Source organism: Notothenia rossii, assembly GCF_949606895.1.
Source record: "Notothenia rossii genome assembly, chromosome: 3".
Taxonomy (NCBI): Eukaryota; Metazoa; Chordata; class Actinopteri; order Perciformes; family Nototheniidae; genus Notothenia; species Notothenia rossii.
Window position 1 is genome coordinate 70,031,151 of NC_136901.1, and position 22,242 is coordinate 70,053,392.

Consider the following 22,242-nt stretch of genomic DNA (forward strand, 5'->3'; position numbering starts at 1 on the left):
TATTGAAGTTAGATGCATCAATCTGGTGCAATTTGAGAGAAAAATAAAGAGATATATGGATACCTCTCAACATCCATAATGAAACAACTGTAAACAGATTTACTTTTTCTTTATGGATATAAAAGAAAGTAAAGCTTGACTCCTACTGGCTGGTTAAATGACTCCTCGTCCCTGAGGCCACTACCAGTTTTTTGTGCCATTTTGCTGGATTTATTTGTCGATAGCGTCGCTGCACAAAGTGATAGCCCTCTAGTTTAAATCTACTACCCAAAAAGAAACATATGGAGATGGGTTACTATTTAAAAAAAATTGCAAATCTATTTGGGAACAGTGGAGCCGGGCCTCAAATCCTATGGGGTCCGGGGGCATGCTCCCCCGGTAAGATTTTTTTTAAAATGTTGGACTTAAATGCATCAATCTGGTGCATTTTGAGGGGGAAATAAAGAGACTACACCCCAATATCCAATATGAAAAAACATTGAAACTTGTTTATTTATTTGTTTTTGGTTCATTTATAGTTGTGAGTGTGTCTGGGCTCCTGAATCGGCCTCTCCTGTCTCCCTCCTCTCCCCCCTGCTCCTCTTTGAGGCAACAGCAAAGACTAGTTTTAGCTCTCAACAAGTTTATCTTACCTTTTTTCACCTAGTTAACATTTTGTTTGTATTATTCATGCATATTTTACTAATCACTACCCCCTCAAATGGAAATATGTGTTTACATAAATGGTGACCGAACCGTTTGAGACCCACTGAGATAACTTAAACTAAGTTAACTATCTAAAGACTCAGAGAGTAATTTACCTCACCAGAGCTGTAGTTATCAGCCTCTCAGTCTGACAGCAAAGGACTCTCCCTTCACCTTGTTGTTGAAAAAGCTCCTTATATCCGTTAGCGCAGCTAGCTAGCACCAGATGCTAACAACAATACACGTAACCGGTGCGCGCGCTTTCTCGCTTGCTCGCGCCACACATACACCAACACACACCCTCCCGAGCTTGAATGACACACAGAGACCAATCGAGGGCATTAGTATAATCTGTATGAAAGTGGCAATGTCGGCAGGCCACGTCATGTAGACAGCCAGTCACCCTCTGTGAGGCGGAGTCAGACCCACATTTGCGCTGCGTTGCGTTTACAATATATACGTATATTGCCGGCGGCTGAGTACCGGCAAGAAGTGCCGGTACCACATGGGTAAAAATCAGAAGTGCCGGTACTGCGTACCGGTGAGTACCGGCCCAATTCAAGCACTGGATGTCATCATGTTGATCTCCGCTTGGACTTGGAAACTAGCATTTTTTACAAAAAGGATATAATGTAGGCATTAATCAGGCAGGTAAGGTCCAAAGAAAGAAAAAGTTAAATGTTGCATGATGGGAAATGTAGGATCCAGCATTTTTTTAGCTTAAAGTATAGATAACTGAAAGTAAGGATATCTTCATCACTACTGCTTCAATTTTTAAAAATAAACTTTTCAAATCTGCTTATTGTGTGTACACCAACTTTATAAAAGTGCAATAATAGAATTGCTTGAGTACCCCTTTAAGAGATAAGGCAGAACAATTCAGGTATCCTTAAACAACCCCTTAAACTATGTACATCTGCTTTGTTGTATACTGACTAACTACGTTTTTGATGCTTTTGAACACTATTATAGATTTAGAATAAAGATTATAGACACATTATTTATTTTTACAATGTTAGATAGAGCTCCATGGAAGTACTCCACACCGCTTGTTGCATTGTAGGCCTAGTGTTCGGTAATCGTGATTTCAATGTCTTTTTCTCACTCTACATCTTTTCATCACATCCTGTCTTATCTTCCCTCGTAACAGTGTGCCTCTCCTTGTGTGTGCGCGCATGTGTGATCATGAAGGGGAGGGGTTGAGAGTGAGAGATGTGCACCCCGCGGTCTGCAAGCATCTCATTCAGACGCACAGTTTATCGCGATGTCACACCGGCGGGGTTTTCTCCATCTGATGTGAACCCCCCAGGCTCGGCTCCGCGCACATTGATGTCTCAGTCCGGCAGATTGTTCATTTGGAGCCGCGCGTTGTTAGGATGCGTCCGGGAGGAGCGCGCTCTCCTCCTGCCGGTGCGGTGCTGTCCTCCCTGTGTCTGTGGCTCATAGCTTCACTGCCCTGTGTTCAGGCTGCTGAGTCTGAAGGCGCTGTTTACAATGGTGAGTTCTCCTGGAGCAATGACTGAAATCTGATTTGAACACGTCTATCTGTATTGCATTTCATTCGAAAACGTGTGGTTTTAAATGCAACACCCCACACGTGGGTTGGGAATGTAACATGTACAACATAGTTTGTTTTATTTGTTAAAATTGTCAATCCTCCAATGCATATGTTATATTTTCTAAATTGATAAAGCCTACTGTAGAGCATTTGCAACATGGTTATATGTCATTTTGTTTCTGTTTTATCATCAGGAGATGAGCAGGGTTCAGTGAGGAGCATCCTTGACCAGGTACAGAGTTATGAGATGACTTATCCCACATGGCTGCATCCTCACAGACACAGGAGGTCTGCCCACGAAGAGGTGAGTCTTTCTCTCTTCATCTCACTAATATCACTAACACAGGTGAGGAGCTACCACCCCTTACTGTTGTCTTAACCATTAGACTAACAAAGAAAGGATCATATTCTTAATGACTCTTCTAATCCTGTGACTAATCCTCTTTTTATTGTCATCCTTTCTTTTAAAAGAGTCAGTAGTATCAAAGTGAGATGCAGACACATCAGTTCTTGTCTTTTACTCTTAATCCTTGATGATTCCCTATTTTTCCTGTCTCCAAGAGTATGCATGAATTAATGGTTTTTGATGTGTGACCTCGCCAAACCAAATTTCTATCAACTTTTTTTCAGATCTACAACCTTATAAATATAAAATAAACATAATAATGTTGGCATTTGTATGTGAGTCAGTTTTTGTTGACAACTTGCTGCAATCTTTGTTTCTGGCCCAGCATCCTGCAGAGGCCCAGGTTCTGATCTCCGCTGAGGGCCGTGAGCTCAAGCTACACCTGGAGAAAAACAAGTGAGTGGCCCCAGTGTGTTCATACAGGAGGTTCATATCTCTAATTTCAGCACTCCCAGGAAGTACATAAACGAGTCCAAAATAAAAATTAAAGTAGTCGCCTTTATCAAACTCTTCCTATGACGCTAAATCAAGTCTTTAAGAATATTCAACATTGAGCTGTGTATTCTTAGACGTCCAGTAGACGTTTATTTGACCAGATGTTAGCTGTCACATAGACACATTTATAAGGTCAGTGCAGAGAGAGGGGGATGAAGGGAGGAAAGGAGCTGATGGTTTTAGACGACAGAGGGTTGACACCCGATCTGTGTGCCCTGGGCAAACAGGAAGTAAGACTGTGCGTCTGCACCTAACTTCCTCTAATCTGATGGAGCGGTACCTGTCCGGGGGGGGGGGGGGGGACAGCAGTGGTGGAGATGTGTTTGGTGACTACAGGGCTGTGGTTTATCACTTTTGGATCTAGGCCAGCACACAAGCGGAAATGGAAGCTTTTATGAACATTAGAAATACAGTCCATTTTTGTTCAAGTGCAGACTCTCCCTGTCACTCATTGACTCACAGGCACACAGATTAACAGACCATGACTCCTCTGTGTCTGACTGACCGGACCCTGAGGGATTTGACCCTCCCCAGCAGGTGGTCACACTGTTCGATTTCCTCCTGGGCAAGGAATTGTAATCAATCACACGCTGGTTGTCAGCCAATGGTGCTCAAGAGAAGGACAGAGAAAAAGACAGACAGAAAGTTGGTTTGATATAGATTTCCTTTTTTGAGTTCCACTACATGAGGTGGAGATGGTGTTGACTGATTTAAAGCCTGTCCTGAGAAAGAGGAAATACAATTCTCAAGAAAAAAAGTCCTATTCCTTTTAATCATAGGCAAGAAAAATATTTTGAAACCCTTTTTGTGCAACTTCTCAACGGTTTCCTGGACCAAGACATCTGGTAACATTTCTTCACCGGTGCCAATCACTTCTGCTACAGTTACAGCGCAAGAGGACTCAGGTGTTCTTTATTTTTAATTAGGCAATCCCAAAGGCAATTTCAAGCTCCTGCCAACAATGCACATAAAATAAACATAAAAAGAAAGTCAAACATTTATTATTATGTATTAAAAGATATAAACATCGAAGAGTGCAGACGTTTTTTGGTATAAAATCGAGTAAAACAAGGCATGATATGAAAATAGCATTGTGGTAGACAGAGAACTTTTTTAAATAAAGCAAAAGAAGACGTAGTTCAATATTAAAGGAACTCATCCCTTGTCCTTGTCATTGATCCTTTGATGTTCTCTTTTTAAAAGCTTTATTGATGTGAAAAAGAAAGAATCTAAATAGTCTTTTCTGTTTCATCCACTTAAGCCTCAGCCTCTAGTATCCACTAAGGACTGTAGAAACATTATTAGGAAGGAGTCGAAAGGGGGAGGGTCGTTTCTTTGTGTTGACTCTTTTCTGAAGGTAGTCTGAATATATTTGTAAGAGCAGGTCTTTCAACATTTTCTCACCATAATTATATTTGGTAACACTTTATATTAAGGTACACAAATGAACCATCAACTAGTTGCTAATTAACATGCATATTAGCAGTATATTGGCTCTTTATTTTACTCATTATAAAACACTTATTAATGCCTTATTCTGCATGACCATATTCTACAAGTAATAAGCCATTAGTTGAGAGTTTTTCCTCAATAACCCTCTAATTCGTGCTTATTTATTGCAAGTAAGGCAGTTGTTGTACATGAGTTTTGGTCTTAATATGCTCTGCTCAATATGGGCCTAATAAGGCAGTAGTACCACAAGAATAGTAATTATACCATAATAACACTTATTAACAAGACATGAAATTATAAGTGTTAATTGTGTCTAAATAATTCAAAATTAGGTGTATATATATCCAAGAATATACAACTAGTTGATGGTTAATTTGTGTACCTTAATATAAAGTGTTACCTTATATTTTATGTAAGCCTTCCCTTGAGCTGCGCCTGTTCTTGTTAATTTAGTCACTGACACTCAAGTCTGATAAACCATGCACGACAACTATGTTGACTATCATTTCCAATGAGCAATGAGGTGTTCATTTTAACATATGATTTAATGACATGATACAACCTTTTAAAAACACAGAAGTTTGTATGAATAAAGTCAAAACATTTTTAGTGACTCTTTCAAGGATTAGTTTTTCAAACATTGTAGCACACTCCCCCTCCCCAACCCGATAACTTTCACACGGCTCCTTACAGAAAATCTACAGCCTTAAGAGAAAGTGCTTTCTGGCTCTCTTTGAAGACACGTTATTTAGTCTGAGTTGTACCACTTTCCCCAGCCACCAGCCAGTGTCTCCCCTCTCTGCAAACAGTAAATCCCCCGACCGCAGTTTGTGCCACTGAATATCAATGTCTGATTTTGGAGATAAGCCAGAAGAAATGCTGCCGGTGACCATCTCCGTGTCCTGGCTACTCCCTCTTGTCCTCATTGCCCTTACAACTGCAATTCAGATGGTCACCAGATAAGGGAGAACCCACACTCCCTGTGAGATGCTCTTAATCTTTCTGTTTATCCTATCTATCCTATCTACCTATCTCCTTTTTTTCGCTCTCTCCCCTTTTTTTCCACTCCACTTCCTCTACTAAATGTATCCCTTTATCAAAACCTGGAGAAAGAACTAGCTGTTTATGTTTGTGGGCATCTTTACTCCCTGTGGCTGAAGCACAGAATCAATCCATTTACGTCCGCCCCTCCTTGCTTGTCAATGTATGTGTGGGTTTTCCTTTTTTGTGGTTTGTCGTGCATCGATGCAATGTCACTCAGCCTGAGCTTTTATCTTAATGAAAGGCTGCAGAGGGCTGATCTGGTTAGGAGTCAGGCAGCGGCTAGTGTGCTGACTCAGAGTGCAGGAAAAGGGATGTAAAAACAGAGCGAGAGGGGGGAGGACGCAGTGTAAGAAAGTGAGTGATCTGCCGGAAGAGAAGGGTTGAGGTGAGAAAAGTCATGGAAAGAGAAAAGTAGCGACGCTCTGGGTCAGTTTGGGGGTGAGTTATGTGGTTCAGATATTGAATCCTGTGGATGTTCTCGCTTCCTCCTCTACATGACTTTCTCTGTTCTCCTGGTTAATGCCCTTCCTGCACACCCTGAAGTGCATGAACCTGAATTAAGCACTCCCGTGAGAAATGTTCAAATCGTTGTTCCTCCTCTCCCCTCGTCCTCACCTCGTATGTCTTCCACTGTCTACTCTTAAAAAACGAGCACCCCAATCTTCCTCTTTTTTCGCCTTCTCTCACCTCGTCTGACATTCCCCAGGGCTCCAATACAAATATACATCTCCCACTCGTCTCCGTGGTCAGGGTTTGAGAGACTCGGGCCACACGCAGACAGACGACACACACACACACACACACACACACACACACACACACACACACACACACACACACACACACACACACACACACATAAAAACACACAGCAGCCTGAAAGAACACAAACAAGGCTGAAAGACCTGATGGATTACAGGTCTGGGATGCAGGGATGCATTCGCTTGTCCTTGTTTCTATGTTTAGTCTCACTGTGGCTCTGTTCTGGATGCTTTGATGTCTTAATGTAGGCTGGTGTATGTGTTGGGGAAACACTCAAACACACACACACACACACACACACACACACACACACACACACACACACACACACACACACACACAGTACAGTGGCCTCCCTGTGCAATAAAAGCCTCTTCATCATCCGTTGCAGAGTGGTACTTTGACTTTGCGTCAGCTTTCTCTCCCTCCACCCGCGTGTGGTGATGTCACCCGACACCATGAGGGAATGCGACCCACTGACCCTGATGCATTACCCCACGTCCCCTCTTCTCCCTCCCTGCCTCCCTGCCTCCTTCGTTATCTCCCAAGTACATTAGCATTACTCCCCCACCCCTCCTCTCCACTCATGAGTCTGAACCAAGCCTTTGTCTCGGCCTGACTGCCAGACAGTCCTGATTCTGCCAGTATTGCGCTCCTCAATCACGGCATCTGTCTGAACACTGGAAAAATTCCAAACTCTGCAAAGCTCTCCCGCCATCATGAAGAGCGGTATATGCAGATTTGAAAGCTCTAACTGCTTTTACCAGAATTGAATTAGAGTCAATGGGTTTGGGATATTCAAAGGGTGTTTGTCTTTTTAACTATGCAACTGAGGGTTAGATGAGAATTGCATTGCACGTTCACTCCCTTAGGGTACATAAGAAAAAAAAAAACTCCAGCAGAAAACAGGGTGACTCTGTTAGCTATGTCCAAAGGTAATACAATCCTCCTTAAAGCACCTTTGAAGCTGATTAACACAATGTATGTTCTTGCAAATTACAAAGTGTAAAATCAGAAAAATTTGATTTTGCAGAAGAAACAGTCCTGTCTGGAAAACGACCAGAAATTGTTGTTTTTACTCTTTACAGTAATCAAACTTTAAAAATGACTAAATCAGTAGCTTTACGGGTGCTTTTAATTAAAAAAGATTGCTTTGGACAGAGCCATGCCAGCTATTTCCAGACTGTTTAAAGTCCTTATGCTAAGCTAATATAACCATTCATTGTAAAATAACGAATTTTGTCACTTTTTCTTTTCAAAATATTTTTCTCCCTTTTCTCTGATCAAAGACTATCATTACGATGAACAGATTGTATTGTATATGGATATCCATGTCACCTGTTCCATGCTATATTGGGCATGGTTATTCTACACTCGGAAGCATACATATCCTCCTATTGTTACATAAAACAGTTCCCAGACATGAAGCCATGAATCTAATGCATTTGTCCATTTACCTGAGCTATATTATTATTATTTTTACTACCGGAAACATTGATGTGTCAAATTGAAACAACACTGTTTGAATGGTTATGGTAATGGTTATAAGTTATCTTCAGTGTTTCTTGTGGATGTTTTTTCAGGCCCTATGACAGGCGCTTTGTTTCATCCAGTTCTTAATGGTTTATATTAACCACGAGCTGGTGCAACCACAGTGTCTCGGCGCTATAAAGTGTGGTCATGTACGTTATTTATTGCCTTAACAGATAAGTCTGTATCTAACTTTCTGTCTGAATTTGACCAAATAAATTGCAGGGTTTCAACTCAGAATTTGAAGACAAAACTAAAACACTACAACTAAGCTGGTAGTGCTTTCAGTAATGACAATGTCTATATACAATTATTTTGTCTATATGTCACATGGCAGCAGGTTATATAGTCATCAATCTTCTAATGTACACAGCTGCTGCAGGCATGGGAAAATAAGGGAGGATGGCGGAGAGAAAGAGTCATTATGTGTCTCCTAGTGGAAGAAGCGATCCTTCCTGTGTGAAGGCGGTAGCGAAAAGCTCAGTCGATCATCAGGCATGCTGCCATTAATTCTGCAAGTTAGAGCGACAGAGAGGGCTACACAGATGACAGGAGAGCATGATGGGAATATTCCGGTGGTTAGACAAGCAGGAAAACAAGAGGAAAGACAGATATAAATGCGGTTAGAAGGTCAAATAACAATAAAGGGGGGTTACCAAGCTTAGGGTGACATCAGCCGGATACATTTCCACTGAATGATGATTTTAACTCTTCTGTTAGACTGCTTATGCGTGTGTGGGCAAACAGAGTCCCCCTCACCCCACCAAACCCAGAGTGGTAATCTGTTAAAGGATGAATCAGATGTGTTCTGTCTTTGACTTGCTTTGTGGCTGATTGCATCACCAGGCTGTCATTGTTTCAAGACTATTTTCTCCCTCAGGGCATCTGAGAGAGAGAAAATAAAATCCCCGTCTTCCCTTAATTTGTCTTCATCGTCATTTAAAGGAATAGTTTGACATTTTGGGTAAATGCCCTTAATCACATCCTTGCCGATTGTTAGATGAAAAGATTGATAAGTGGACCCTCTCATGTCCTCCCAAGCAAAACCAGGAGCTGGCTGGCTATCTTAGATTAGCTTAGCATACAGACTTCAAGCAGGGGGGAAATGTTAGCGTCCAGGAATAACAAAATCAAGCTATTTTGACCTCACTCATTTACACATTAAATGTAATTTATATAACATTAAAGATTCACTGTAACCAGAAGTGACTTTGTAACTACTCAACCCAGTCTCACGGCATTTCGTGTTATAGTCACGAAATGTAATATATTGATTCGTGTTCACCAACACAATTTCCGTGTAGGCCCGGACTGGCCATCGGGAGGACCGGGAGGTTTCCCGATGGCCTGGCCTGTTAAGTGGCCTGCTGGCCTGGCGATTTTCTTTTTTTTTTAATGTATTTTGAACGCAACGCTGCACAAATGTGGGTCTGCCTCACACAGGGTGACTGTCTGTCCACATGATGTGGCCTTTTTTGCATTTGCAATTTTTTTTAAATAGTAACCCCTGTCCATATGTTTATTATTGGGTAGATTTAAACTATAGGGCTATCACTATGGGCAGCGCAGCAATGCTGTAAATATTCACAAATAAATCCAGCAAAATACCACAAAAAATACTGGTAGTGGCCTGGCTGGGTATATAATTCCCGGCCTGACTTATTGTCCCAGTCGGGCCCTGTTTTCGTGTCACACAGAACGATTTTAAAAGCAATGTATTTCTATTGGTAGTATGTTTCGTGCCTGCACCACGTCTTTTTGTCCGGTCTGGTCTTGGAACACCCGAAGCTGTTTGGTTCATAAAAACATTTTCTTACTCAATATCAAGCCAAGATTATTCTTTTTATTTTAAATCGTATAATGTCGGACTTTTTTTTGCCGTTTTAAAATATTTGTTCCTTCTAATTTGTTACTCTTTTCAAAATAACACACTGTTATTTACTCAACAATAACACAATTATCCTTGTTTTTATTTATTTGTTTCATTCTATAATCTCGGGCTTTTTTGCCGTCCGTCAGGAACTGAATCAAAATAAAGTCATTAATAAAATTGTATGAAATTGTTTTGTCTTTTAACTAGGGTGCCGGGTCATGTTATGACCGTCTTTTCTATGTTGCTGTGGGGTTTTTCGAGCGTGATTGCGATACACACCCACTGAACTGGTTACCCAAGATCCTCAGCAATGGTTGAAGCTCAGTGATTTGGATGTTTTAGCCGCAATGCATGTTGGGATATGGTGTTTATGCGATTAGAAATCCGAAAACATTAAAAAATATATATATATACTTTATTCCGAGTGTGCTTGCTTTTCTCTTTGAAAGTCATCACATAACGGCATTATCAATCTTAGTGGGACATCTTAGACGTTGTCTGTGTCTCTGTCTCGTGTTTATTTTAGGCTTAAGTCAAGTCTACTCCCAGCTCCAGTAGAAACATGAAGGTTTCTCCAAAGCCTGATTTAACTGCAGTTACAGCCTGTTTGATGCATCTGAGTTTGACCGTGGGGGAGATTTAGAGAGACACAGCAAAAGAAAACCAGCTGTGAGACAGGCACAGTTTATGAATGAAAACAGGAAGAATGGATTGAGACAGAGTTGGAAGGAGAGAGACAGGAAAACAAGCATCTGTGCGAGATGTAAATATTGGGGCGGTGGGTTGACAGAACTTTGACAGAAACAGCCCGAGTCTGAAGACACTCACTCAGTCACACTCACAGATGGAGAGTAAGAGGAATGTGATGTTTTACCACAGTGAAATGTAGGTTCTTTCGGTATGTGTATGTGTTCACTGATTTATCTGCCTCTCATGTGCATTCGGTATTGTATACTAATGGAGAAACTCTAGTAATATAAAATAGGACATTTGTAAATAATGGTTGTGTCAAACAAATGCAGTCTGCTACTTAAGCTATACTTTACACAAGATCACAAGAGTCATTAGGGAAAGGTACATATGGATTTTATTACAGTCTCAACCCATTTCCACACTATTCTTTGTGTTTCCTCTTATCTCTGTGAGGATCTTTGTCTAAATCTTTAAAGCAGTCTGGTTTTGTAGAGTGTCTCTGTCAAAGTAAATGTTTCATGAGCTGTGGGCTGCGGGAGAGACTTTTCTATCTCTGTCTGCTGCAGTTTTTACATTTTCCCCCATTGCTCTACCATATTATAGCTGTTTCAGGAGATTGACACTACATATATTCTTTTGCATTCTCTGAGTTTGTGCCATCTTTCTCCAGGCATCTGTTGGCTCCTGGATATCAGGAAATATGGTACACTCCCGAAGGAGTTCGCAAGTCCTCCTCTCCTAGCAACACTGTAAGTCTGTGCGACAGTTTGATGCTCTCCCTACAGTGGGGAGCTGTAAGTGATCAGTGAAGAGAAATGGACACCATTTTGGTTGATCAAAGCCTTGGCAGGAGGATAGCAGGCGGTATGGTCGTCAAATAATACATTTTATGCTCACATAATAAGGTCTTCTGGTTGAATGATGGCCTTATCACTGCACCAGTCTGCTTCCCCACATAGAGAGTAAGTTCTATTATCTTTGTCTTTCAGGGACACTGTTTCTACCATGGGGAGGTTCTGGGCATGGAAGGCTCAAGTGTTGCTGTTAGCACATGCTCAGGACTCAGGTGAGTAACACTTCATAAAGTTGTCTAATATGTAGAGTTGGTCCCAATGGTGAAAGGCATTTCTTAGAATTTGAAGAAGTCTCCCATAAGACGTTATCCTTTTAAAAGTAAACATATTTTTAAAAAGCGATTCATGAAGACAGCTCTTTTCTCCAGTTTCTCCAGCAAAGCAGTAAAGAGCTCTAAGAAGTAGAGCCAAGAGAACGTTTCCCAATACTCCCAAGCAGGGAGTTAGTGCTGCAGAATAAATCTTGGATGGATTATGTTTGTGATTCATCTTATTAAAGATGTGTTGGCACTGCGAGATCAATGAATTAAAGCTTTTAGCTCCATTAATACTCATTTACGCTCTCAGTTCATTTGTTTTCTAGCTGACAAGAAAACACTTTGGGCCAACAGGACGTAATTAATGCATACATAATCATTTTTACGATGTAAGTGATATAATACCTGTCCAGCATGCAGTAAGTTACTGTTGTTCAACAATCTCTATTTGGTTAAACTTGTCCAATGTTGACACAGATTTGAACAGATCTTGTCAGACAATGCATTAATCAGGGTCTAAGCTGGGAATCCTTACTGTGATTTATTTAAGTACAAGTTATGTGCTCCCAGAGAAAACCCTTAGATTGATTTAAACATAAGTTTCTTGATGACAATATTATAACTAAAGGTCGCACAACCGTCCAGCCTGTTATCGACCCATGAAGTGGATAAGGGGACAGGAAACAGTTGTAGTGTCTTGTGCAGTCCAGTATGTTAGTAGGTCATTGGCTCCAGAGCTGGTTCATTGAGTACAGCTCAGTTTGGAGATCCTGTGTTTCCTCCTGCTGTATATGCAAGGCTGCTGAGCCTTCCTGCTAGAGACAATCAGACAGGCCGGCAGCAGAGGAGGAACTGAATCGTAGCCATATGTGTGTTTATGTGGGCTCAGCGCTCTGGAGGATGAGTGAATGAATAAGTCTTCCTATGTGGATTTTCTGGGGGAATGCAAACACAGCACAGAGGGACATCAACATGTGGGCGTCTGACCTCTCCAGATGTTTTGTACAGCTGCTTGACCTGCTGCTGTGTGCATGCGTGTGTGTGTTTGTGTTTAGACGTCTGCCATCATGAAAGAGTTTTGTCAGAATGCCAGAGGAGTGTGTGTAGCCCTCTGTGTGCTGCAGCTGATCTTCATTTATAAACGGCAGTAAATCGCCTGAGACGCGACGCTCTGCTCCACCCATCCATAAAACCACCACAGCCAAATAAAAAAAAATCCAGATTTGACATGCAGACATTAGTTTGACAATGCAATAAAAGATTACTGATGGTAATAACATTAAATCAGAGGTTTGAGACGTATTTGCAGAAGCTATGATTTCCACAGTCCATCACAGTGTGCAGATTCAGTCATCAACATTATTGATCCACCTTGAGCCCTGATTGGATGGAACCATTAACAGTGTCTTGTTTTCCCAGGGGACTGATTTCTCTGAACACAAGCGTCAGCTACCTGATCGAGCCTCTTCCTGTTTCCACGGGCGCACAGCAGCACGCCGTGTTCAGAGCAGAGAGTCTCCATCTACCCAAGGGTAGCTGCCTGCATCACCATGGCAACAAGGAGCATAAGGAGGGGCTTGACGACTTCCTCCATGGAATAATGTCGCCACGGAGCAGGAGGGTGAGTTAGGACAGGGAGAACGATGACAACTGAAATCCTTGGCAAGTTTTACACAAAGCATGACAATATTGTAAACACACCATCTATTATAAACAATTCTGTCTCTATTCTCAGGAAAAAAGGGACCTGAGTAAGAGTATGAAATACGTGGAGCTGCTGCTAGTGGCAGACAAGGCTGAGGTGAGGACAAGAAGGTTTCTTTATGACATCATTCAATGTGGGAGTACAGGAAGAGGCTTTAAACCTAATTAGTAGCCAATGAGACATAAGAACAATGGGTACCACTTTACAATAAGACTATCCTTATAAAGGATTCATAAAGGTTCTAACATAGACATCAACACAGGCTCACTATTTGGCAAGATGACTAAGCCTTATATTGGCTACTTAGCGAGAATCAACTCAGTGAACAACAGACACCAAGGATGCTGGCTGATGAAGAACACAAAGTAAGCTAAGTAGCCAATATAAGGCTTAGCAGGACAGATAAATACGGGCTCACTATTTGGCAAGCAACCGGTCACAGTTGCCCTGTTTATCTCATGTCTCATAAAAGCTTATTAATGATGTGTTCACAACCTAATTAATTAATTAATTACAAATATTTGTAAACCCTTTATAAGGGTAGTCTCATTGTAAAGTGGTATCTAAAAATGCATAAGGTTAACAACAATATTACTTAAAACAAAAAGGAATGAAGGTGCAAGTAAGCCACTCACCTTGACCACAGATAAAAGAACAAACAGGCAACAGATACAAGTCAGGAGCAGACAAGGAAACGTGCATGTATAAAGACAAACAAAAAGAGCAAAAGCAAGCTGAGAGACATAATAAAGACATCAAATAAAGCCTTTTTTAGGGTGAAGGCAGGGGAGGGTTAACTGTGGTCAAATGTGAAATAGTATGTTATTTTTTATTATTTTGTTTGGCAGGGACTACTTCTAGTGATATATGTTCAGAGATTATGATTCATTGTATGTAGGTGTATGGACTTACTACTGGAGAATAGTTCTCTTGGTTTAGAATAGTCTACCAGGTGAGGTACATGTGAAACTTTAAATAGCTCAGTTTCACATCCTATTTGTTGTCTGAAGTCCCCTTTTTACGGTTCGAGCAGATGTAAAAAGCATAGCGTGGGTGTGTCTGTTTCTCTGTTTAATTCGATTTATGTGGTTTGCAGTTTGAGAAGCATGGGAGTAGTCTCGAGAAGACCAAACAGAAATTACTTGAAGCGGCCAACTTGGTTGACAAGGTAACATCTGATTTGACTAAAAACGGACTCATCAGGTTTGTGATGCCTATATGTAGTAGTTCAACTCTGTGTCTGTTGCTTTTCATGTCCACACCCGCAGTACTACAAGGCTTTAAACATCCGCGTGGCATTGATCGGTCTGGAGGTGTGGTCCAACCAGAACATGATCAGCGTTTCGGACAACCCTCACAGCACTCTGGCAGCGTTCCTGTCCTGGAGAAGCAAACAGCTCCGCTCGCTGCCCAACGACAACGCTCAGCTCATCACGTCAGTGTCATTCTTCTACCACTCATATTTCCATCTGCCATACTTCACTCTCTACAACAACAGTGTTGTTTAGTAGATCTCTTAATTGATATTTGCTTGATTGCATGAGACTATAACCATCACCAATTGTATCCCAGTGGGCTGTTGTGCAGTTGGAGCTAGTAATTACCAAGGGCATACTGTGTCGTTTTTAGGGGGAAGGGCTTCCAGGGCACCACCATCGGATTGGCCCCTCTCAAAGCCATGTGCTCCGACTACCAGTCTGGTGGAGTTAACACGGTGAGAGACAAACGAACATTTTCTCCTATGCACTCACTTTTATAAAATAGGGGAAGGTTTGTTGGGTGTGTGCGCCAAATGTACGTGTGTGAGGAAAAAAGGTAAGGACCACAATTGAATGCCTGATTAATATTCCTCTAAAACTTCAAATATATCAAAAAAGAACTTGATTAGCCGAGTTAAACAAACTTTTTTGTTATTGAACAAACCAAACATATTACCTAATTAAGTTTAAATAATTCTAGTTTAGACTAGTGAGTGTGTGTCCAGTAATGACAGTATCCCCAAAATGCAAAGAGAAACATATTACACAATATGTTGAATATTTTTCTACACATCGTTGAGTAATCTTTGACTCTTCTTTGAATAGGACCACTCAGAGTCAGCTGTGGGTGTAGCTGCCACCATCGCACACGAGATGGGTCATAACTTCGGCATGAGCCACGACAGTGCAGGCTGCTGCCAGGCCAAGGCCGAGGACGGCGGCTGCATCATGGCTGCTGCTACTGGGTATGAACCAGAAATGACTTACTACCAGACAAATGATAGTTACTAACCCTAATAGGGAAGAGACAAACAGAAGATTTAACATGGCTGATCTCATGAAGTCTTACCTGCTGTGTTTGTTTTCCGTCCACCCCCCACCCCAGGCATCCGTTCCCACGTGATTTTAACGATTGCAACCAGAAGGAGCTGAAGAGCTACCTGAGCTCTGGAGGGGGGAAGTGTCTCTTCAACTTGCCAAACACAAGATCCATGTACGGAGGGCAGCGCTGCGGCAATGGCTACCTGGAGGATGGAGAAGAATGTGACTGTGGAGAAGAAGAGGTGTGTTGTGTCTCTCATATGTTGGCATATTTTGCTTGTATGTTTATAGTAGGATAATGACTCCATATTGTTTGTGTAGGAGTGTACCAGTCCCTGCTGTAATGCCAACAACTGCACTCTGAAGGCTGGAGCTGAGTGTGCCCATGGTGTCTGCTGCCAAAACTGCAAGGTACTATAAGAATCTGATGATCACCTTAACAAAGAGAAAATCCTCAACTGGGTTTACTAGATTAACACTGTAGATATTTAATGATATCTCTACAATTAATTATTTCTTCATCAGTGTGTTTCCTAAACTTCTCGTCATCTCTCTATCCAGTTGAAGAGCCCGGGTGTGCTGTGTCGTGCTCCCTCGGGGTCATGTGACCTGCCAGAGTACTGCGATGGGAAGGCAGAGTCTTGTCCGGCTAATTTCTATCTGGTGGATGGTTCGTCGTGTGCAGGCGGGCAGGCCTACTGTTACACTGGCATGTGTCTGACCCTGGAGCAGCAGTGTCTCTCTCTCTGGGGACGAGGTGCGTAAACTGGATGCTTGTTATCTGAACATATTTAGTTCCATAAGGGGAAGTATGTCATTTAAACACGTGTAGCATATTCAGTTTTGGAAATGTATTAAAGCATATACAATCCGTTTCAAGTTTATTGGGTATAACTATCTAAAACTAGGGCTAGTCTGATTGCAAGTTAAGACACTTTCTTTGCTTGGTGTAGTATTACAAAAAAAATTAAGCCATTAATTGGCACCTTTTTTCTGTGTTGGTGTGGTAATAATTATTTGGCCACAAGAGGCTGATGTGCAACACTGTGTCATGCTGTAAATAAATAGCATTAAACCATTAAGGCTTTATTCCATGTGAGTTTTATATTGGATAGAGGAACACTTTTTCCCCCACTTATTTCGCAGATAAAAAATATATTTTCCTGGTATTCTGTTCTTAAGAAAAACAATACAGGTGTAACAAAATAACAATTGTTTAGTTCTCAGAGGCCTCTTAAAAGGCTTGGTACACACCAGATTGACATGTATTTCGATTCAAATTGAATAAAGGAATTTCCAAAAGGAGATTCCTGTTCCATAACCTTTTATTTTCAGTGTTTAACTGCATGAGTGGATGATAAATGCTTTAATAAGATCATCTTTTAAATGTGGTTAGATAATCTATAAATGATAATTGTTACAATCAAACACTCTTGTATATTTAAAGCAGTAAAATATCCAGAGCCTAGTAAAGCAGGGAGTCTGGGTAGAGATAGAGTCCTCAGCGGGTCACAGGATAAGTGATTTTTATTGGACAGTGTCCATATTCCAGTTGTGACAGAGCCTCCCCAGAGAGCCTTTGTAGGACCACAGGAGCCACACAGAAGAGTACGAGATGCCATCTGGTCTACATCAGGGGGTCACATAACACACTGTGCAGGCATTATCTGCATGTGTGTGTTATTGTGTGTGTATCTGCAGCCGTATTCATGTGTATGTGTTCCTTTCATCTCCTGCCACCACAGATGGCCGTCCAGCACCTGACCTGTGTTTTAGGAAGGTAAACGAAGCCGGGGACATGTACGGGAACTGTGGCAAGGATCTTTTCGGGAAGTACAGGAGCTGTAAGGACAGGTGACGATTAAAACATTATAGAGGGCATTGACATTTCTTGAGAATTTCATTTAAACTTGTTATTAATCAATCAACAAACTATATATCTGCTTTTATTATCTCTGCTAGTGATGCTCAATGTGGGAAAATCCAGTGTTTGACCTCATCCGCCAAGCCCATCGAGAACAATGCTGTCCGTATAGAAACCACTGTCAGTGTGGGCAACAGGAAGATCCATTGTATGGGGACACATGTGTACAAGCCCGGGCAGGGGGACAAGGAGGGGCAGGGGGACACTCTGGACCCAGGCCTGGTCATGACGGGCACCAAGTGTGGAGATGACTCGGTGAGATTTTCTTGTTTTGACAGAGATAATTCTTTAGTTGTGTTTTTCAGATTCTGGTTAGTATTATTCCTGTCAGAAAGCCACATTTCATAATTTCTTTGTCAATTACAAAGTTTGTGGCTCAAACCTTTTTTTGTACCACCTATAGAAACTAATTGATTCTCGTTCTCTCTTCCTCACACCCCTCCTTCTCTCTACAGATTTGCTTTAACGGAGAATGCCGCAATGCATCTTTCCTCAGAGCTGATGAGTGCAATGCAAAGTGCCGTGGACACGGGGTAAGTTTCTATGTGTGTCTGAGAAGAAGGAAATGGATTTCCTAGCTGTGTATTTGGCTGCCAGCCCATTATTATGAAAAGCTTGCAAACTTGGCCGTGGTGCAAAACGTATTGAGACCCTTTTTACTTGATTATAAATGTCAATATAGCAAAGTGGAAATAGCGCATGCATTCTCAATCTTAAAGTAAAAGGGCAGTTGATCATCAGAAACATTTACATATGTATATGTATTTCCTCTCAAATTAAGTGAAGTATAGAACTATAAAATTGCAAAATATTATATTAAAGTCAATTACAAGTAACAGTAAGTGGCTAAGTTACATGCCAACACTGGACTCAATTCATATTTGTTTATTTACTTCTGTACCTGCCTGTCAATGTAATGAATATAAACTTGTTTGTTGTATTTCTAATGTGTAATATTGTTTTTGCCCAGCTGTGCAACAACAATCACAACTGCCACTGTGACACGGGCTGGGCTCCTCCTCTGTGTGAGCAGCAGGGGTCGGGGGGGAGTGTGGAAAGCGGACCCGTCATCACCCACAGTGAGACACTGAGCTTTTAGATTATAACTTTTCTTTGAAATTATGCACATTTTTGACTTTTTCTATTTAAATGTTCAACAGGCAATCTCCTTCCAGTCCTGGTGGTCCTTCCTCTGGTCCTGTTTGTGGTTCTGGCTGCTGTTGGACTGTTGTTCTGCTACAGACATAAACTCAACCCACTGAAGTCCTCCGCTCCACCTCCAGTGCCAAAGTATGTCATTCATTACGCAGGAATAATTACAGGATAAGTCCTCTGGTTGCCCATATTGTTTAACATTTCAGAAAGATTTAGGAAATTATATTCTGCAAGTTTAACTACTATTTAAAGTGTGGTGAGAACAGTTTATGTACTGTTGTTAACTTTTTATGAGCTACTTTTCTTATAAACCTTCTTATTAATCTGTTTTATATTTAGTATTTGTAATGGTATGGCTGTACATTATTGTAACTAAATGCAATAAATGAACAAAAATGATAAATAATATTATTTTGTATTTGTGTCTTACCCCTCAGTTGTTCAATCCTGGTCGATGGCAAGCCTCTGCATGCTGACGTTCATGTGAACGGTCATGCCAACCCAACATTCTTGCTTAAAAAACAGGACTCGGATAACCTGGTAAAGAAGAGACAGTAATGCACTTTGCTATTATTTGTTCATATTTGAAGAAAGCACTAACTTTGCGATGGTTTCATTCTTCCACAGGGGAAATCTTCTCCTCGTCCCAGCCCGTCTTGCTCTTCTCGGTCCAGGAACGCCATAGTGCGTCCAGCAGTGAAGCCTCCTCCTATCCCTTTTTATGCTGCAGTGCAGAGAGAGCAAACACCTCAGAGACAATGCTCTTCTCAAGGTTACACTCCACCTTCAGCTAAATCTGTGCAACTCGGCGAGCAGAGACGGAACCAGGCTCCTCCACCGCCTCCAGCACCTCCACATTTACCTTCCAACGATGCCAAAACCCACTCACAGCATTCAGCAGCACCAAAAGGCAGACCAGACCCCCCAAACAGACCTCCACCGCCTTTACCTGTCAACAAGCTACCAGGGGTGAATATTCTGTCATTCTTTAAGTTATCCCGTGTTGCTGTTGTGAATTAAATTTGAAATTTAAATGTTGCCTTTTTTGATGTAGGAACAGCAACAAATGAAGGGACTGCAGGTTTCCACTAATGCGCTGCAGAGAGGAAAAGCCACTTTGGCTCCATCTGCTGGACAGAAAAGGCCAAACAGGTAATATATCGCATGTTTTCTTTTGAAGGTCCCATGTCCCATTTTCTACTGATCATAATTCCGTTGTTGAGGTCTACTAGAATAGATTTACATTGTTCAATGTTCCAAAATCACATTGGTTTCTCATACAGCATCTCTGTATAGTATGTGTATTCACTCTCTGTCCTACACACCTTGTTGGAGCTCCTGCCCCCCCCCCCCCCCCCTCCCTATGAGCCCACTGTGCTCTGATTGGTCAGCTCGCCCACTCTGTTCTGATTAGTCAACCACCGTTACAGCTGAACATCATTGTTTATGTTTGACAATGGCGTTTGTTAGCCATTTGGACTTAGTGACGTCAACCTACCCCAGAAGAAAAAAATGGAAAAAGAGAAATCTCCAACGAGGCGTTCTGGGGCAGCATAGACAGGTCTTTTCTGTGTTAGAGTTGTACTCGCTACAGGGTGTACTTTGAGGGTTTGTGACTTTGCAGACCTTTTACATGCAGAAAAAGCTACATAACACACAAGGGGACGGGTAATAAACAGAAAAGCATGACATGGGACCTTTAAATGTTCATCTATACAAACTCCTTGTTAACTTCTCTTTTTATGTGTGCTTCTTTTAGAAACTAAGAGCTCAGGGAGAGATTGGGGACCACCACTCACACCCAGTAATGGACTGCCTCAAACTGTTTTTTTGAAAATAGACATCTGAGAATGAAACTTTGGGATATGATCAAAACTTGACACATCACAATTAGTATATTTGAAGTCTCTAAACCTTAAGATATAGGCTTAATCTGTTTTGTAAATTAGCCCTTTGTGTCTGCTTTCACAACTTCAAATGGCAAAAGCTGTGAATTTAATAACTTTTTGTTATGAATGTCCAAATAAGTTAATGAAAATGTGAACTTGTTCCATGTGTGCAGCAGTGTTCAAACACTGACCCAGGAGTATTTATTCACAAAGAAAAATGAATGTTTACAATGTAGCCTATGTAATAAACATGGTGTCTCTTAAAGAGCATCAGCTGTAAAGGGATATCTTATATTAAGAAAAGATGCCAATGTGGAAGTGCTTACGCGTCTTATGTGTGAATAAGGACGGGATTTTATCTGGACTCAAGTGGACCAGTGAAAGCCCTGTATGCATGCTGTAATTATATGCTTATGATGAGAGATACATGTCTGATATGTAGCAGGAAATGTTAGGGACTTATACAAATATTATTAATTTTGTTTTAGTGATTTTATATTATCGTTATGTTGCACTTTGAGCAATCTGGTTGGGGTCAAATACTCCCTCCCTGAAGGATCTTAAGCCTGGAGGAGGTGAGCGTTTGATAGATATTTTAAGTATAATTTTAAACCCACACTCACTCTTATTTCTTAGTTCTGTAACAGACAATCAGTGATGAAGTAATCTTTGTCCCTGGGCAACCTTTCAAACTAATTCAATTTGGGAAAAATCCGATCCATACTTAAATGTCAAAGTCAAACATCAAAATTACAACATTAATTTGAACAATTTTGCAACCGTTTCTACATTTCAGTTGGACTTCCCCCATGACCAAAAGACTGTAAAGTTACTTTTCTATATGATAAAACATGACATATATCCCAGTATGTGTAACAGTGATTACTTTGTTGTTACTGTAAGGTACTGCAACAAATCCTGGTCCGTTTGACTGCTTGGTGGGCGGTGACCTGGTTTCAACTGAAATATGGAAATACAGCTGTTTGGTTTATCTTCTTATCAGACCTATGCAAACTGTGGCACTTTGCAACACTGTGTCTTCAACTGGAAATCAAATAAACACATGGAAAAAATAAAAAAAGATTGTGTATTGAATTTTTTGCTTTCTACTTCTACAATCAGGTACACTTCTTTAAAATATTCAGAGATCCAATTTGTATGTGTGAAACTCCTTTGCACAGCCCCTCAACCAGCAATGAGTCCAATATCCAAGATGTCTGTTCTGTGTTGAAACATCTGGAAAAAACACAAGGAAAATCTGATGCAGAACAATACAAACATGTGTTTCTTTGGGTGATATTGTTTATTCGTTCTTTGTTGGTACAAAAAAAGGCAGATTTGAGTTAAGGCCTGTTTTCAAAATGTAAATACTAACTGGACACATATTTTCAAGCTGATTAGTAAAACCTTTAACAGTACCACAGTCACTCTAATGCAGTGGTTCTCAAAGTGGGGGGCGCTCCCCCCCTGGTGGGCGCAGAGGCATGCCAGGGGGGGCGCGAGAGACCAGGAGGAAAAATGGTTATAACAAAATAAAATAAAAGATAAAAATAAAAAATAAAATAAAAATCATAATTTGAAAAATTATTGATTCGAAAATAATATGATGCAGTACAGTACTATTACGTCTGGGTCTCTGTTTCATTAAAGCTCGGCTCTGT

At 41.1% G+C, this 22,242-nt stretch overlaps 1 protein-coding gene across 1 annotated transcript; it reads left to right on the top strand.

Annotated features, from left to right (window-relative positions):
* Positions 1-370: 370 nt before the first annotated feature.
* adam19b (ADAM metallopeptidase domain 19b) lies at positions 371-21,662 on the top strand. Its single transcript, XM_079667816.1, has 23 exons — positions 371-2,181; positions 2,437-2,546; positions 2,974-3,044; positions 11,168-11,246; positions 11,487-11,563; positions 13,028-13,229; positions 13,344-13,409; positions 14,410-14,481; positions 14,582-14,748; positions 14,943-15,027; positions 15,398-15,537; positions 15,678-15,855; positions 15,935-16,024; positions 16,175-16,370; positions 17,359-17,467; positions 17,576-17,792; positions 17,993-18,070; positions 18,508-18,616; positions 18,698-18,827; positions 19,130-19,232; positions 19,320-19,661; positions 19,747-19,844; positions 20,452-21,662. Exons 1-23 carry the CDS (start codon positions 2,061-2,063, stop codon positions 20,456-20,458), a joined length of 2,847 nt encoding a protein of 948 aa, XP_079523942.1. The 5' UTR covers positions 371-2,060; the 3' UTR covers positions 20,459-21,662.
* The last annotated feature ends 580 nt before the right edge of the window (positions 21,663-22,242 follow it).